Raw genomic sequence first — 18681 nt, 5'->3', positions numbered from 1 at the left:
CTTTAGTGCGTCGTCGTAATTTCAATTGGTTAGAGTCACGAGTAGAACGATGGTGATTGGTTAGAAAAACAATTGCCCGCCCATAAAGCACTGTTATTTAAACATTCAGAGCGCAAATTTGGACTGAACTTCCAACAGTTAACACAAGGAGTGAGCTGATAAATAGGTAAGAGATTATATTCTTTACATTAGTGTTTTGATTTTTTTAAATGTTATGGTTCTGTGCATGTACCGAAAGCGCAGTATATATAAAAAACAACGTAGTTTTTGGTTTGTTTTTACAAACCTGAGCAAAGATAGGTCGACATCCTTGAAAAATACCCTTTTACCACACGCGCGAGTATGTATGCATGTATACACACGCACACGCGTGTGCGTACACAAAATCAGGGTAATTTTACTGTGCTGGGGGCCAGTGGTGCACTTCTCCACTATAGGAACCTACAGGAACCTCCCCCAAAGGGTCTCTGCTAAGTCTGTGCCCCGGGGTTCTTAGATCAGCCCCGATCCTGGGTGGGGCAGGCCATTTACTCGGACTGATGGGCTTAACCTAAAGCAGAAAGTGACGTGGAACAAAGCAGAAGAGGAGCATTAGCCTAGCAGACGCCGCTTCTCCTCTCATTCATAGTGTCCACTGTATATGAAAATGTTTTTAGCAAGTAAAGTTCAAGCATACAAGATACAAATGATTAAATTAAATTAGTTATAAATGTAAATAAATTTGCGTATACAAACTTGCGTATACAATACTGACTTGCTGGTGTTATATTGGTCTCTTATGGCTGACCCCACTGACTTGCCTGGCTGGTTTCAGGTTGGGAGCTGTCAGGGCTGACTGGGGTACATCTGGGCTTGATCTGCTCCTGATATGTGCTTATATAAAAGAAAGTCTGAAATATCACATTTTCTCTTCATAGTTTGTACTTGTACAAAATGAAACTGCCAGGTTACACATCAAGATTGTGTTGTGGGACAATCTTAGACTGTACAGTGGTGGAAAAAGATTTAGGACAGAATTGGAGCTTTACGGCATGCTAAGGGCAGGACTGCTAAATATGAATTTGATAATGTGATGGTTTATTTATTTTTTGTTCAGATTTGAACATGTTCTCTGTTATTTGTAGACTTTGATACAATGTTGAGAACTGTCAAGAATTTTGTTTTGTTAATTTTACTTGTAAACAAAAATCATTTACATTGGTTTGTCCATCTAATCCTGCCACATACAGTGACTGAGAAGAGAAATACAAAATAACATTGAAGAAACACTTTTACAAAATTTGAAACAAATATCAACTTTTAAAACTTACATTCATCAAGATCAAAACAAATTAACATAAAATTTGCCTCCAAAGAAGAAGAAAAAGTTTCCACTAGTTGTTTCAAACAATGATGTGAATGTTTTAGTGGAATGAATATTATCAAGCTATTATTATTGTGTTTGGACAAACATTGAAACCACAAAACCATTCTGGCAATCCCTCTCCACCCTTTTCATGCAGTTTCAGTTTCTCTCGTCTAAAAGAAGATACCTTTACTTATAAGTCCAAAATAAGAATATCCAAAACAGCTTGTCCAGGCAGCCATGGTTTCTTAACAAGTTGCAGGCAAGCTGGGACTAATGCACCAGTGAAACTGTGTTGATTATGTATTACTTGTATTGTGTCTATATACCTGTTAGAAATGTTTTACTGAGCCTGATTGGAAGAATGGTTTAACTACTGCTGCAATCAAATTGCCCTTGGGGGATATTACATCTTATAAATATCTAATAATAATAATAATAATATAATACTATAAATCAAATCAAACCTTCCATAAAATCCATCAATGAACAAACTAATAAAGAATTTAATGTGTCATTTAATAATTTTTGTCTTTTCTTTTAAGACTGGCGAGAAAAGAGCCTGCAGTGTAAAACAAACATTTATCAGAGAACGAAAGCAAAGACTTATTATATTAACACAAATTAACGGTGTCACAGTCAGTTTTGGAGAGCCATGTTATGAAGACCTCCCAATGTTGTAGAGGTACCTGTAAAATCAAAATTGGCTGCACCATACTGTGCTGAGTTGAACCTTGCAGATCCTAGTGTAGCCCAGTGGAAAAGAACCTTATGTGGCATGCTTATGGTTGTGATAAACTAAATCCATCTGGTTTGGTTCTTTCCAGATGTGCTGATGGATTTTCATGGAAGGTTTTTTGGCTTCAGTGTGGTTTGACAAACAAATACAATATCTTGACAATATTTACTCCCCAAAAAGGAAAAAACATATTCACTACATCGTTTCACACAATTCGGGGTTTTATCTACTTACTACTTACATTACTAATGTCTTTTTTAGGGATGTTATGGATAAATCCAATGTTCTGTATGTAAAGTCTGTTAATAAAGAAGAGGGTGGTAAACAGTGCAACTATAACTTTTGTCAGCCATTTCTATCGCATGGCTAGTAGTTTTAGAGTTTGTAAAAGTGCTCCGCAATTTGTAAATTTGTTTAATCACTTCAATCAATCAATCAATCAATCAATCAATCAATCAATCAATCAATCAATCAATCAATCAATCAATCAATCAATTTTTATTTATATAGCGTCTTTTACAATCAAAATTGTTTCTAGGCGCTTTACAGAATCCCAGGGCCTAACCCCAGACAAACAACAGTGGCAAGAAAAAAATCCCCTTTAACAGGAAGAAACCTTGAGCAGGACCAGGCTCATGTAGGGGGACCCTCCTGCTGATGGCCTGCTGGGTAGAGAGAGAGGAGAAGGGGGAGGACAGGTAGAGGAGAGGAGGGGAGGGGAGGGGAGACGAGAGCAGAGGTGGAGGAGAGAATAAGCACACATACTCCACAGAGTACATACAGAAATACATTATATTTAGTAAAGTAGGTTGCTGGTAGGGTCAGGTAGAGTGGGTCAGCGGGGTCGGAGGTCAGTATGCAGCTCTGAAGGCGGCGATACCTGTAGATGAATACAGAAGGGGGTGGGGGGTGGGAGAGAAGCAGAAAAACTACACAAGAAATAACACCAGTAGCCTACATGATGAGGAGGAGAGGAGAGGAGAGGAGACCATTTCCCAGTGGAGTGACAGAGGCCTGTCAGGTGATCATGTTTCTGGACCCCGGCAGCCTTGGCCTATAGCAGCATAACTAAGATGTGACCTAATGATTAGACGACCCCCTAAGTATGATAATTTGTCTGTCTATGATAGTAACTGGGACTAGAGAATTAGTGACAATAGGCTTTTTCAAAGAGGTAGGTTTTAAGGCTAATCTTAAAAGTAGAGATGGAGTCAGCCTCCCGTACCTGGCCAGGGAGCTGGTTCCATAGCAGGGGGGCCTGGTAGCTAAATGCTTGGCCCCCCATTCTACTCCTAGAGACTGGGAACTATAAGTAGACCAGCGTTCTGAGAGCGGAGCGGTCTATTGGGCTGGTAAGGTGTCACTAGCTCCTCCAGGTAGGATGGAGCTAGGCCTCTGAGGACCTTGTAGGTCAGAAGAAGGATTTTAAAAGTTATTCTAAATTTAATGGGCATCCAATGAAGAGACGCTAGTACAGGAGTAATGGGATCTCTTTTGTCAATACCTGTCAGAACTCTGGCTGCAGCATTTTGGATCAGCTGGAGGCTCCTTAAAAAGGTGTTTGGACACCCTGATAATAAAGAATTACAATAGTCCAGCCTGGAAGTAACAAATGCATGGACTAACTTTTCAGTATCATGCCGTGTTAGTAGCTTCCTGATCTATGTGATGTTCCTCAGGTGAAAAAGGCACTTCTAGAGACCATTTTAATGTGTGAAAAATTACTCCTAGATTCCTCACAGAGAGACTAGATGTTAATGAGATACCATCTAGAGTGATCATGTGATCTAATCTATCCCTGAGAGGTTCAGGACCAAACACCATGACCTCAGCTTTTCCAGAGTTAAGGAGGAAGAAATTTTAAGACATCCAAGACTTTATGTCTTTAAGACAGGTCTGAAGCTTCGCTAACTTCTCTGTCTCCTCTGGTTTCGTGGATAAATAAAGCTGAGTGTTATCAGCGTAACAATGAAAATTTATCCCGTGCTGCCGAATAATGTTTCCTAAGGGAAGCATGTACAAGGTGAAAAGGATTGGTTCAAGTACAACCTTGTGGAACTCATGGAACACTTGTAAAAGTTTATCCCGTTTAGTTTTTTAAATGTAAATTTATTCCAGACTTTGTAAAAGTGTTTCATCAATGTTATTTGTATTGCAGTTCTTAGCCACTGAAAACCACATTTTGTCTCCATTGTCATGTTGCAAAATAAACCAACCGAATCATGTAGACTAGGCAAAACTCAGTGACTATATTAAAACCTTACAATAACAAACAATGACTTTGAAATAAATTCTGAGGAATCATTACTTTATTTTGAGGTGTATGACATTCTTGTAAAGTGAGTTGATTTAAAGTTTCCAAATAAACATCATAATGATGACATTCTCTCTCCACCTAACTAATCTAATAGTAAGTAGCATAAAATCAATTAAGGCAAATCAGAAATCAGCAAAACCTAATGCAAAGCTAGAAAATACACTTCGAATTTGTATTGGCATAGTCCTTTACTTCGCACATCATCATTCTGGTGCTGTTAAAGTCAATGCTCTTTATTTCTTCATAGAACACACAGGACTATTATTTGCACGGAACCTGCATGGAAATGAAACCTCTGGACCTTTTTTTAAAAGTGATTTTAAATCATTTCAATTTAAGCTGAAATGTGACAGGAGTGTACCATTTTTCACCTGAAAATGTTAAAGGCATGGTGATTGATTGATCAATCTATCCGCACTCTATACGCACAGACATGCTGATGAAGACAGTAGTATTCGTCTGCATGCTGGCTACTGTTGCCTATGCTGTACCTGCTCAGGAGAAGCGCATCCACCACCATGCTGATTTGAGTGACCATGCCCACAATGATGCTGAAGGATTTCAGTATGACCATGAAGCATTTCTGGGTAAAGAAGAGGCCAAGACCTTCGACCAACTGACGCCTGAAGAGAGCAAAGAAAAATTAGCGTGAGTTTTAACCACTCAAGATATACTGCAAAGCACAACTTTTCTGTTTAGGTATCTAATAATCCCACTAGGAAAAATTAGTACTTTTCAGAATAGAATTTTCAGAATAGTTTGATGACATACTTGGTTTTCATGTTTTGTTTTTATCATAATTTGCAGCTGCATTTCCAAAAACAGCAAGAGCAAATTATTTTAGTTTGGCAACAGTAACACCAGCTTTACCCACAGAAAGATTGTTGACCGCATCGACACTGACAAGGATGGCTATGTGAGCCATGCAGAGCTGCATTACTGGATCAAACACAGGCAAAGGAGGTACATTGAGGAGAATGTGAACAAAAACTGGAAGGACTATGACAAGAATCAAGATGACAAGATTGGGTGGGAGGAGTACAAAAACACCACCTATGGCTACTATCTTGGTAATAGCCTTGTTAATAGGTTATGTGTACATATGTCATGTATCACAAAAGCCTTCATCTGCTCATAGTTTATAATTGATTTGCAGGTGAGGAATTTGATGATGTTGAGGACAAGGCTACATATCAATCCATGCTCACTAGGGATGAAAGGCGCTTCAAGAATGCTGACCAAGATGGTGATGGTATTGCCACACGTGAGGAGTTCACTGCCTTCCTTCATCCTGAAGAGTTTGAGTATATGAAAGATGTCGTAGTGCAGGTAGAATTTTCTCACCTGAATGGACAAATGAAAAAAGATCTATCTAGCTCTCCTATGGCCCTTCATGCTTCGACATTTTCTTTCCTTTAGTTTTTGTCAACAAATTTCTTTTAAAAAAACAAACACTTGTTTCAGATTTTCTTGTGACAATCTTGTAACATGTTTGATTTGATAGAACCAAGTAGGCAGGACTCAAATGCAGGAAACAGGATCGAAAAATCATACAGTTCAAATTGTTATTTTGTAGCAATATGCAAATCAAATCAGTTTGATAATTTGATTCAACTTTTATATCACATCTATTACAATCATAATTAACTGTATGCACTTTACAGAAATCCAGATCTGGATCCCCAACAAGCAACAATGGCAAGGCAAAATTCCATTTTAACAGGAAAAAACCTTGAGCAGGACCATGCTCATATCGGGGGACTGTCCGGCTGGTGGCTAATTGGGTTAAAAAAGAGGAGAGGGGAGATAGGGAAGAATTATATACACATACATCCTACATGCAAATACAATTTTTCAATTCAAGCAAAAAACAAGAGTTATATTTTACAAAAACGGCCTGAGACAGGACAGGACACACTAAACAACAAATAACCTGGAAACTGTGGCCTTGTCGCAGCTTATAAAAGGGGTGAAATTGTAATGCCAGAAAAAAAACAATGACGCACACAAAATACAGTTGCCAGTTTACCAACGGATCAGTTTATCCCCTTTTCCACTGGAAACAAACACAACACACACACTTCCTAATGATATAAAATAAATGGCATTTGAGGACAGTTAAATGGTGCCACCAGTCAAGACTAAAGTAAAGTCAGCAATTATCGTGTGGTAGATCCTTAAGCCTAATAAAGGCAAAATTGGGGTAACTGCAGATTACTAGACAGTTCATTGTAAATAAGCTATATCCAGGCACCATAGCATTTGGCCACCTCATTTAAATGATATATACAGACAGGTATGTGAAACTGATGAGCCCAATTAAAAGTGGCTTTACAGTTAATGTTGACAAAAGGCTTTCTGAGACCCCTCAAGTTCATAGAAATATTTATTTAAAATCATTATGAGTTCCAAACATTTTAGGATGTATTTACTCCATGATCACACTTTTCAGTGACATGTCACATTTAATTGACCTACACCCTGAATAAGTTATGTTAATTGTTTTAAATGTTTTTTCATTGTATATTGGTAAAACTATAATCTCTTTGTAAAAATTTGCTCTTGCTTCCAAACTTTTGGCCAGTAGTGTATGCACATGTTAATGTTTCATTCATGTTTGTATTCAGGAAACAGTGGAAGATATTGACAAAGATGGAGATGGAAAGATAAATTTAAATGAATACATTGGTAAGTTGTTTTACTTAGAAACTTAGAATTCCTTCTGTGACTAAGGCTGCAGCGCGTCGTGCGCGCTGCCGAGAAGGTGATCGGCTGCAGGCTTCCATCCATCCAGGACCTGTATATCTCCAGGACCCGGAGGTGTGCAGGTCGGATCACGGCCGACCCTTCCCACCCTGGTCACGGACTGTTTTCCCCCCTCCCCTCAGGCAGGAGACTACGGTCCATTCGGACCAAAACCTCCCGCTACACGAACAGCTTCTTCCCCTCTGCCATCAGGCTGCTGAACACCAAGTGACTTATCACTTAAGCACCATGTACAGCAGCCAGTCGGACTCACGAACAATACATTACTCCTGCATGGACCTGCACTATTTCTTACCACTTACCTCTTACCACTTACTATTTATGTATATACTGTATATATGTCTTATTTTATTTTATTTATCTTATTCTAGTGTGGTCTTCTTTATATTGAATGTCGCAGCGTCACACCATGACAAATTCCTAGTTTGTGTAATACTGTGTATTACATGAACAATGGCAATAAATCTGCTTCTGATTCTGATTCTGAACATGGACTGTGTGTATACATCAATGTCTGTTCTGGTTTTTAGGTGACATGTACACACCAGAGAGTGGGGAGAGTGAACCTGACTGGGTCCAGACAGAGAAGAAACATTTCTCAGAGTTCAGAGATACCAACAAGGTAAAAGAAAAAAGATTGCCTGGCTAAGCAAGCAATTTGTGAGAATGGGGTTGATGTCACAACCTCTACATGTGGAGATATCACAGCCAGAGTAATACATGTGCAGTGAGGTATGCATTTTGTTAATACAGTTTGGTCAATAAGTGAAAGAAAGTAAATTTAGATGCTCACCTGTTATTAAATTAATATGTTTACCTGTAATCTCTCTAAGACTAGCACTGTGCAGTATTTACTATGTTAATATGTGAATGCAATTTATAAACAGATAATATAAATAAACAGAACTTCCAATGTTACCTTTTAAATGAAATCATTTATACCCGTTACTGGGAGGGCAGGGGTGCAACATTAATACCAAGAATTGGCAAGTAATAAAAACTGTTACGGTATCATGTTCTAAAGAAAGTTTGGTTACACAGGATGGCTACCTCGATGCTGCTGAAGTAGCCGACTGGATTTTGCCAGGAGAGGTTGATCATGCAGACAATGAAGCCAAACACTTGATTCATGAGACAGATACCGATAAGGTAGGCACTGCTTCCGTGGAACATCTTCATATCAACTGCTAGTATTTAGCAGTTTATATCCACTGTCTCTCTAGGAACATAAAGTACACTGAAATGGTTGAAATAATTTTATTTTTTATTTTTGTTCCCAGTGCGGAATGTTCATGTGAAAATATCAGTGCATATCAATCTGTACTAAGAATGCAATCACCTCTTCCACCAACAGATAGTCTGTCAATTGCCATTGCAGAGTTGTATTTTCTGCATGTAATCCATGCTTACAGTTTTAGATATCAGACTCCGTATGGTCGTTAAACTACATATCAGGAAAAGAGGTTGACAAAAAATATTAGACATTGATCATCACACAATAAACAGTAGAAAATCCAGAATATGTTTCTATATATTGATTTACCATCGATACATGCCCAGTCAAAAGTTTGGACACATTTTATAATTTAGTTTTTCTCCAGAATAAATTTAGAATAACCAAGACATTAAAACTTTAGGAAAACACACATGGAGGATAGTAAAAATAAGTGTTAAATGACATTGAAAGTAACCAACTTTGGTAACTGCTTTGTACATTCGGCATCCTATTAATTAGCTCAATGAGCTTATCATCTGGACTGTTTTTTAATGAACAAGTATGCAGTTGTCAGTGTGAGGCACAAGAATGCTGAGGACTTTAAGACGTATTCTTATGTGCAGTTGTAAAAACATTTAAATGATTCTGAAATAATGATGAAACTGGTTCTAATGAGGACTGTCCCAGAAAAACAAGACCAAAAATTACTTCTGATGCAGAGAATAAGTTTGTTAATTTCTTATTTTTAAATCATGTACCGGTAACTAACAGTCACTCAGATAAGGGACCACGCAAATGCTTTACACAGGTAAAGTAGCAGACACATTTTAAAATCAACTGTTCAGTGAAGAATTTGTGACTTACAGTTAGTTAATAAGTCTTCATGGTCAAATTGCTGCAGCAAAGCCACAGTTGAGGGAGAAAAACAAACAGAAAATAGGATCTAAACAGCACTTTAGACCAGTGTAATTCTGTGTTTTGATCCAATTAATCCAAATTTGAGATTTTTGGTTCCATCAAACCATGTCCAGAAAAGTTGAGATGTTTACACCATCATGGCTGCCACAGCGCCATTCTTTTCCAGGTGACCACCCCATGAAAGAAACCATATGCTAAGAATGTGCAAAACTGTTACCAAAGCAAAAGGTGGCTACTTTAAAAATGCAAAATATAAACCATTTTCTCATTTGACTGCAATGTAAAGGACAAATTATAATCAGTGAATTATAATGGTTAAGGATCCAATTGTTGACGATGGAGCTTGGTTTGTTGTTGGTGTATAGAGTTTCTGCAGGATAGGTACTGTAGGTTGAAAGCCCCAAAGTGAAGTCCATTAAGAGGAGAAACAATATGTTTTATAATTGCCATAGTATAACATTCTCAGTTCTTCACAAGAGGAATTCCACTGGGTAAATGTCTGTTTATTTTGTGTATTATATTTTAAAAGCAAATACAAAAGCTCTAGCAAGTAAAGTTTTCACTGATTAACCAGGTTCGATACACAATATGTAAAATGCACTGATAATATAGATCTTTTTTATTCGTCAGTGTGCCCTTATGCCCAGTACTTAACAAATGCATAAAGATTATAATTCTGCCTGAATTACTAACAAGAATCTTTCTTATCTGTCTTGTTTTTTGTCTCCTACACTTCAATCACATTCAATCATACACCAATATTGGATGGAATCTGATGATTAAGGATGAGAAAATAACCAAGAAGGAAATTCTCACTAACTGGAACATGTTTGTGGGTAGCCAGGCTACCAATTATGGAGAGGATTTAACAAAGAGACACGATGAACTTTGAACTAGTGGGAGCTCTTGTTTTTAGATTTTGTTTTGAAATGCAGTTATGGTTTTAATATTTGGGATTGCATTGAGATTAGAATGAACTTTGAACATGAACATATGCTTCTAACACAGCCACAGATCAGTCAGTTTTCACTCGTATACTGTGTATATGAGGATTGAAGTTGTGTAAATTGGGATTTGGGATTGTTTAAGTGGGATTGATTTGACCTAAATAAGTTTTTGTATGACTGTCTTGTAGTAACTACTGTGACATTGTAGGTAATTCAGATAATATTGTATTCCGTTTTATGGGTTCTGCATTGAAACATTAGGTTTCAAACATAAAGCTTTTGGTCATGTATTTACATCTTGCAAAATGGTAGAGCTCCTTAAATCCACAAACTACTCAGAAGCAAGAATATTAACACAAGATTTTGTAGTTGATTAACCATGATTAAATTTGTTTTTTTGCTTAATTTTGTGACAAGATTGCATTTTCCCAACTCGCTTATATTTTCTCTTTCTGTTTGAAAAGCACTTTCCATTTTCAGTGCTAGGGCTACATGTTTTTAATTGACATCCTCTAACTGTCTCGATGTTTCATGTTTTTTTTTAATAAAACATTTTTACTTCAACACACATTATGTGTATATATATATTATATTATACTGTTAAAATGTTAAGCATATTCCATGTATGTGCTTGGTAGTGTTTTATGACAGTGTGAAGAAAATTTGTGGAATGAAATGTTTGCTTTTCCCATCATATACATGTTTAGCCCACCCCTATTTTACTGTAAGAGCATAGTTTAATAATCTCTGCAGACATATTTTAATAAAAAATTGCGATGACTTAAAAAAATGCTTAAGACATCTTACACAAACTGTTAGCAGCTTGTTTAAGAAAAGATAATAAGGACAAGGCAAGAACATGTGCTTTACAAAGGTTTGCAAGTTGCATCTCAATTTTTTTTATGTGGACCCCATCTTTTTCTGTTTAAATACACTGCTCAAAAAATTTAGAGGAACACTTCGAAAACACGTCAGATCTAAATGGGGGGGGGGGGGGGGGGGGGGGGGGGGGGGGTGATCTTGAATATCTTTCCTGATCAAAAGTTTGATAATAATTAATAATAATTTGATAGAAATGAAAATGATCACCCTATAGAGGGGGGAAATCAAAGACACCCCAAGAATGAAAGTGAAACAATTATGCACCAGACTGGTCCATTTTGCCAAAATGTCATTGTAGCAACTCAAAATGATTCTCAGTAGTTTGTGTGGCCCCCACGTGCTTGTATGCATGCCTGATAATGTTGGGGCTCCTAATGAGATGACAAATGGTGTCCTGGGGGATCTCCTCCCAGATCTGGACCAGGGCATCACTGAGCTCCTGGACAATCTGAGGATCAACCTGGTGGCACCGGATGGACCTAAACATAATGTCCCAGAGGTGTTCTATTGGGATTAGGTCAGGTGAACGTGGGGGCCAGTCAATGCTATCAATTCCTTCATCCTCCAGGAACTGCCTGCATACTCTAGCCACATGAGGTCGGGCATTGTCGTGGACCAGGAGGAACCCAGGTCCCACTGCACCAGCGTAGGTTCTGACAGTGGGTCCAAGGATTTCATCCCGATACCTAATAGCAGTCAGGGTGCCATTATCTAACCTGTAGAGGTCTGTGCATCCTTCCAGGGATATGCCTCCCCAGACCATAACTGACCCACCACCAAACCGGTCATGCTGGATGATGTTGCAGGCAGCATAATGGTCTCCACAGCATCTCCAGACCCTTTCACGTCTGTCGCATGTGCTCAGGTTGAACCTGCTCTCATCGGTGAAGAGCACAGGGCGCCAATGGCGTAGTTGCCAATACTGGTGGTCGATGGCACAAAGGAGCAGATACCGATCCTGCTGAGGGTTTAAGGACCTTCTATGGCCCTGTCCAGCTCTCCTGGAGTAACTAGCTGTCTCCTGGAGTCTCCTCCATGCTCTTGAGACTGTGCTGGGAGACACAGCAAACCTTCTTGCAACCGCACGTATTGATGTGCCATCCTGGAGGAGTTGGACTACTTGTGCAACCTCTGTAGCGTCTAGGTACCGCACCATGCTATCAACAGATGTTGATCCAAGCCAAATGAAGAACTACAACAGTAGAAAGTCAGTCAGTAAAAAAAGAAAATCAGCCAAAAGAGATGAGGGAAAAAAGTATCAGTGGCCTCAAACTAGAAAGCCATTCCTGTTTTGGGGGCCGTCTCATTCTTGCCCCTCTGATGCTCCTGTTGTTGATTTCATTAACAACAAAGCAGCAGAAACTGATGAACAACCCCCTCTGCTACTTAACTGACCAGATCAATATTCCAGAAGTTTGACTGATAGGTTGCTATACTTAAAAAGTGTTCCTCTAATTTTTTTGAGCAGTATATAACACTTGGTTAGATGAAAGAGCAAGAAAATATAATCAACGCATGTTTTAGTATTAAGTAAGACTGATCATTGCCTGTGTATGCATAAATCTCTCTTAGGATGGATTTCTGACACTATCTGAGATGCTTGAGAATCTGGAATTTATCAAGACCAGCACGATCACTGATTTTGGAGCCATGAGTTTTGAAGGCCATGATGAACTGTAATGTCATTTGTCCCAACATAGTATGAGTTGCATTTTTCATGACTTGGTCAACAATGAATGTGTGATGATCTAAACAATGATCAATTACACAAGTCATTTGATGCCACGTCTTTTAATCTGAAACAACAAAGCAATTTGATTTCCATGTTTACTGAAATCTCTATCCTCAAAATTGAAAAAAAATGCAGCTGACCTGAATTTAAAATTCTTCCTTACAGCAGCTTTGAACTGGCTAGAGTTCAGGTTTTGCCTTAAATGATTAAAGTGATTGCTTAACAAATTGAATTTATTTCTTGCAGTCAGGTTTTCCATGTCTCCCTTAAAAAAAAATTTTATATGCTAGTAAAAAAAAACAACTCTGTAGCCTGGTGTTAAGTGTTCAGAAAAATGGCTTGAAATTGGATGCATGTCTGTGACTCAGCAAAAATTATAAATGAAAGGTCTAACAGGGTAAGTATTACTCTAAAATATGCATCAATGGGTTCAAGAACAAACTTATCAGCAACTAGTGGTTTTTGAGACCACTAGGGACACTCAAACAACTCAAATATTTCTTGAAACATTTTAATTTTAAAAAAAAAAGTGTGACAACAAAAAGCACAACAGTCTCTAAGATAGTAAAGGAGTACAACAAATTGTAAAATACATCACACTTGCATAACTGGACGTGACTCTCTGGCATGAAGCTCAACCCCGCAAGAAGCAAATCCAGTTCCACCCTGCAAGAAAACAACACTTATACTGTTTACTGCAGAGTATACTGTAAATGACAAAAGTAATTTTGTGCAGCAAACACGGTGCCGTTTTATTCTATGCAAAACATAACGTTAGGTCTCAAATAATGCAGATTGTGTACAGCACTAGTAACAGAGCTGGATTGAACACTTGCTCTTTAAATGATTCTAAAAATTATTCTCAATAATAAAAATGAGATTTCTAAAAAATTACAAGAAAATTATTCATTAAATTGTCTTTTGATTTTAATTCTGTACAGGACTATAAACATACCCTCTGCAGGAAAATGATGTCTTTCTCAGAAAGTTTGTCACCAGTGACTGGATCAACCATATCCTTCTTGATCAACTTCTCCACACACTCTTGGGTTACGACAGCACCACTAAACACAATACAATGTTAATTAGAGCAAGAAATTTGACAGTTAAATGAAGCCTTTCCCTACTGTCAGTGTTGTGTTGTCATGTAAAGCTCTGCCAATTTAATTTGGACCAGCAGAATAACTCATTTAACTTAAGAGACAAAAAATATATATATATATAAGATTAATATAGAGTATTAAAATATGGGGGTAAGGGGACTCCTTATGTGATGTTACTGTTCTAAGGGTAAATTAGTAATGAAAAAAAACAAATTGAAAAACAGCTTGATATGGAGCAGCAAAAAAGTCACAAGCGGCAGGACATGTGTTGGCACTCACGAGGGTCGCAAGACTGCACATGGAACGCTGTTACCCAGGACATCTCTGGTGACAGCACACACATATCTGTCCTGAAGGGGTTGAGAATGACAGACTGAGAGTGTATCAAAACTGTACATAAACAAACATAACAAAACCCTATTCTCTCTCAATATTTTAGTGTATGCACACAAACTTGAAACCTAAAAGTTCTTAAAAAAAAAAAGGCTTTACTTGCAGTCAAAGTTCAAACAACCTATGGGACATAGACTGCCAGTAAAACTAAAATGTTTTCTTGTTACCAAATAAGTCATAATATATTTAGATGTAATTATGCAATACCATCAGCAATTTTATAAAAAAAACCTTTTAGACAAACAACTAAACCCAAAATAAACGCATGTTGGCTACTACTTGCATGGTTTTGCTCACTTGAGCTCAATTGTCTGGCAGTTGTTCTTAATTTTAAGAAATGTATAAGAAGTGCTCTTAAAGTGTATCCCATTTATGGAGACATTTGAGCCTTTAAATTGTTTTTTCCGCCACAATTCATAAATATTAATGGAATGTTGTTTACATTCCAGAGCCATTGAAGCCAGATTGTACAACTAAGTCTGACTGCTCTTCATACTTGTGACTTAGATTTCATCAACTCATCAACTTCACATCAACTTAAAATGCTGCACTGTGCCAGGGTGGATTTTCCAAATGAAAGACATTGGTCACCAGTTTTTCAAGCAATAGAAAATGGAGGTGAGTGGAAGATGCGCTCAGTTGCCAAAAAGTTCATTTCTCTCAGCTGTTCTTTCGCAATGCTTTTCAGTGTTTCAACTGACCACAGCTAAGAACCAAACTGCAGTATTCTCAAGCCTGGTTTTTGTTACACCACATATAATCAAAAAATCTCAAACCTTGTTGCATAAATGTGTTAAGAGAACCCTACCTGGCGTGTAAGCAGAGACACTCGACTTAGGGTTGGGTCCAGTGGAGTGAAGCACACAGTGATAAGGTCATTCATCTTGATGGGTTTTCCAGACATTGGACATAATACAGTCTTACTCTACAAAAAGAGAAACGCAGAAGATAAAATTTGTGCATTTTTAAAAATGTGCTCTTTGACCTTTACTTTAAATATGAATATCTGTGACTGTACCATTAGACAAGAAAGCTCTAGATTTGTTTAATGTAATCTAAACTTTATCCACCAGTCCATGCTGCTCTTTAACTCCCATGATTTCCTGCCCCTCCACTGCCTCATAGTTCACCCTCCCCTTACCAGCAACTTCCCCCGACCTGGACACTTTGGCTTTCCTATGTTCACATCTGAAGACTTGTTGTATTGCACCTTCCGTGACACAATATAATATTTTGTATCTCCTAAGCTACCCCCATTTGACTAATGCTAATTGTATATAGTTTTATGACATTTATATTATTCATTTATTCATAGTTGCACTAGATCCTTGACAGTGTAAGATTACATATCCCTTCCACATGCACCTTACTGTCTTGTCCTCACTGGCCAATCCTTCCCCGACTTACAGGTCTGTCTTGTTTAACAACATTTAAGTAATGCTACAGAATGATTTTTAATAAATAAATGTATAAACATATATGAAATTGCAATTATTAAAAAAGTGGCAGTTAACAGAAAATATATGGATAGATATATGATAATGCTACTAGGCTACAACCCTTGGAACATTTTTAATGTTCAAATTACTCACTGGTTTCTTGAGCAGACTTGGTTTAGCTTCTGGTGTCAAAGAAGGGATCCAAAAACTGGGAAGGCTGTGGTTAGAAGTACTTGCACCTATGGGGGACTCTGCAGAGCTGTTTTTGGTCTGGTATGGTTTATTTCCATCAGTCTGCCCTGAAAGACCATAATAGAAATTTTATTTTACAGTAGTATGTTGTTAGACCACAACAGCTGCCTTGGACAGACATTCAGCCTTTTTCTGTGTGATGCCTTTTCTTTGTATCGTTTCACGTTACCATCTCTCAATGCACACAGTCCACAAGCAGTCCGAAAGGCCTGATGAGAAAAACCTTATCTATACTCTGCATACCAAAAACAAAACTATTGCACAAAAACAACTATCAAGATTGCTCAACAATTCATGGATCACCTGAATTTAAAGTTTACAAATAAGGGCCTTCCCAAATTATTAACGTTTACAAAAGAAAATTCATTTTAAGAGTTGTTTTTCAATAAAAGAGAGGACAAGTGATGAACTGGTTGAATAGAGGTTTAGATCATTTAAAACCATTACCCCCTAATCCAGTAGCAAACAGTCTTGATTAGACCTTAATGAATGGTCAGTTTCGCAAAATACTGGCACAGAATGAAATTCTGCCTCTTCGGTACCCTGACAAACCTAAGGATAAATAAGGTGCAGATGATCATTTTAGCACTCTACCCCTCCTTGTAAGCTTGTTTATACTGATTCCATCTATGATTTGAGATATGAGGTACATCAATTACGCATGAGAAAACTTTCAGTTTTTGAAGTCGTCACTATAGCATGCATTTCCCTCACAAAAAAACAACAAAAATAAAAAACAGAAAGTGCCTAATCATCATGGTATAATGCAAATTTAGAATAAGCTTGCCTTGGTATGTGACAAACTTTCACTGAACCCAATTAGATGATTTTGATCAAGGTAACCATGTAAATACTTGAAATCAATCAAAATATGCCCAATAATCAAAGCAAACCTGTGGCAGAATTCCTTTTTATGTAAAGTCACTTCTAGAATCAATAGCCAGGGAATTTAATTTAAATCCTGAGATATACAATCAGTGCAAGAGTTAAGACAAACATCACTGATAATTACCAAACATGAATGGGTTGATGGGTTTAGACACGATGCTGTTCTCTGTGGTTTTAAACTTCTCCACCTTTTCTCTTTCCCCAGATTTTGACTGCAGTTGTGTAGTGCTTTTCCGTGTTTGCTTCTGCTTCTCATACGCCTTAAAACAAAAAACTTGATGAGGAAGGTTATGCAGAAAAAAATAAATGCAACCAACAACATTCTGGGTTCAAACCAGGGTCACAAATCGTGACTTTTTCGACAGCTTTTCGAGTCAGTGCTTCCCAGACTGCAAAACGTTTGACCTTACCTTCATTTGTTTGGCAATTTCTTTCTTTTGGTGCAAGATGAATTCAAGAATGGCTTGTTTGTCATACAGATATCCATCTGGACTGTTGAGAAAAAAACACAAAAACAATTCCATAGATTGAGTACTACAGCATTAAGAAAATTAATCATAATAACGTCTTGCATGTTCCAGGCAAATACTTTTGGTGGCCCAATGGTATGTGTTAAGTTTGGCTAAATCACTGCTGGTCATTAGTGACTCGGGGTGGTACAGTGCCCAAGTAAACTCATCACATCAGGCTAAAATTAATGGATTATACCCAACTGGTAAAAGCAATTCCTTTATATTATATAACTTGTGTGAACAGACAAGCTAGCATAATTTTACTGAATATTTATATTTACATATTGGTTACACAATTAAAGAAACATTTGTAACATTTTTTTTTACATTTAAAAAGAAACATACGTGACAACAGGATCCTGACATGGTTGTAGTGACAGGCAACAGCAGTCAAAGTCTTTGATGGCATCTTTACCCAATCTGATGCTCTGTGTTCCATAACCAGACGCCGCTGAGGAGAAGGACCCACATGTCACCATACATCGCATAGCAGAATCTTAATCACGAAAATCTGTCCAGATCATTCCAAAGAAATTAGAATATTTAAAAACAAAGGATTCTGAGCGACTTCTAGGGGTAACTTCCCACATTCCAATGATAGCGCTGTACATACACAGCGCCAAGATAAAAAATATATTAAAATTATGAACAGCAAGTTACATATTCACATATTATATGCACAGTATATTGACACAAGCACACATACATACACAAACGCAAAGAGAGGTATACGCGTGTATGTAAATATACACATATTGAAAGATTGAAATGCTCGGTTCACTGTCGAGAAAATGGCCTCGATTTAATCGCGAGTAGAAGCTGTTGGGGGTGCGGAGGGGAAGTAAAAATTCCATCGACATGAATGGACCTTTCGATAGAGGGGTTCTTCTGATCACATCACGTACCTGTATCTTTTTTCTTTTCGTGGTATGTATATACAGCTCCAGCCGTACAATTTTTTCCGTGACGCGTCATCGTTTTCGAATTCTGTACTGAAATCAGACACCTGGAAATAAAGGGGAAAAAATACTTTCTCTTATCATATTAAAATTCGTAATTCATATTACTGCGTAATGAAAGCGCCTCAGTACAAATAAATAATGTAACCTTTCCTTTTCTTCTTTTCTTCCTATTTCCCCACCGATTTTCTTCTTCTTCTGTTTTTATCGCGGGTGGCAACCGCACTACCGCCCCCACCTGGACTGGAGCGTAGTGCAGCCTACACTAAATCC

The 18681-nt window shown here is 37.8% G+C and overlaps 2 protein-coding genes across 5 annotated transcripts; one reads left to right on the top strand and one right to left on the bottom strand.

Moving 5' to 3' along the window:
* The first annotated feature begins 60 nt into the window (after positions 1 to 60).
* On the top strand, positions 61 to 15069 carry rcn3 (reticulocalbin 3, EF-hand calcium binding domain). Of its 3 annotated transcripts, none has more exons than XM_029840686.1 (8): positions 61 to 166; positions 4833 to 5049; positions 5278 to 5471; positions 5558 to 5730; positions 7029 to 7089; positions 7698 to 7789; positions 8209 to 8316; positions 14866 to 15069. In XM_029840686.1, the coding sequence occupies exons 2-8, from the start codon at positions 4835 to 4837 to the stop codon at positions 14965 to 14967; spliced, it is 945 nt and encodes a 314-aa protein (XP_029696546.1). In that variant the 5' UTR covers positions 61 to 166; positions 4833 to 4834; the 3' UTR covers positions 14968 to 15069. The 3 variants fall into 3 exon arrangements, with proteins under 3 accessions (XP_029696546.1, XP_003966417.2, XP_011604307.1); XM_003966368.3 differs by lacking the exon at positions 14866 to 15069 and adding an exon at positions 12703 to 13089; XM_011606005.2 differs by lacking the exon at positions 14866 to 15069 and adding an exon at positions 10086 to 11038.
* nosip (nitric oxide synthase interacting protein) lies at positions 13358 to 18681 on the bottom strand. 2 transcript variants are annotated; one of them, XM_003966391.3, is made up of 10 exons: positions 18557 to 18681; positions 18355 to 18455; positions 17795 to 17900; positions 17348 to 17429; positions 17062 to 17197; positions 15951 to 16096; positions 15167 to 15283; positions 14245 to 14315; positions 13818 to 13926; positions 13358 to 13528 (listed from the first exon to the last, which is right to left on the bottom strand). In XM_003966391.3, exons 2-10 carry the CDS (start codon positions 18422 to 18424, stop codon positions 13457 to 13459), a joined length of 909 nt encoding a protein of 302 aa, XP_003966440.1. In that variant the 5' UTR covers positions 18425 to 18455; positions 18557 to 18681; the 3' UTR covers positions 13358 to 13456. The 2 variants fall into 2 exon arrangements, with proteins under 2 accessions (XP_003966440.1, XP_029696547.1); XM_029840687.1 differs by having other exon boundaries at positions 18562 to 18580.

The sequence above is a fragment of the Takifugu rubripes genome, chromosome 8 (assembly GCF_901000725.2).
Source record: "Takifugu rubripes chromosome 8, fTakRub1.2, whole genome shotgun sequence".
Lineage (NCBI taxonomy): Eukaryota > Metazoa > Chordata > Actinopteri > Tetraodontiformes > Tetraodontidae > Takifugu > Takifugu rubripes.
This window is presented reverse-complemented; position numbering and strand designations above follow the sequence as displayed.

What these genes read in the sequence shown, in the direction of transcription:
- rcn3 (XM_003966368.3), top strand. Translation starts at nt 4,835, where the DNA reads ATGCTGATGAAGACAGTAGTATTCGTCTGCATGCTGGCTACTGTTGCC. An exon ending in TGAAAGATGTCGTAGTGCAG is followed by an intron (nt 5,731 to 7,028) that starts GTAGAATTTTCT and finishes GTTTGTATTCAG; the next exon opens with GAAACAGTGGAAGATATTGA. An exon ending in AAATTTAAATGAATACATTG is followed by an intron (nt 7,090 to 7,697) that starts GTAAGTTGTTTT and finishes TCTGGTTTTTAG; the next exon opens with GTGACATGTACACACCAGAG.
- nosip (XM_003966391.3), bottom strand. Translation starts at nt 18,424, where the DNA reads ATGACGCGTCACGGAAAAAATTGTACGGCTGGAGCTGTATATACATAC. An exon ending in AAATTGCCAAACAAATGAAG is followed by an intron (nt 17,198 to 17,347) that starts GTAAGGTCAAAC and finishes TTTTGTTTTAAG; the next exon opens with GCGTATGAGAAGCAGAAGCA. An exon ending in TGTGCAGTCTTGCGACCCTC is followed by an intron (nt 13,927 to 14,244) that starts GTGAGTGCCAAC and finishes TATTGTGTTTAG; the next exon opens with TGGTGCTGTCGTAACCCAAG.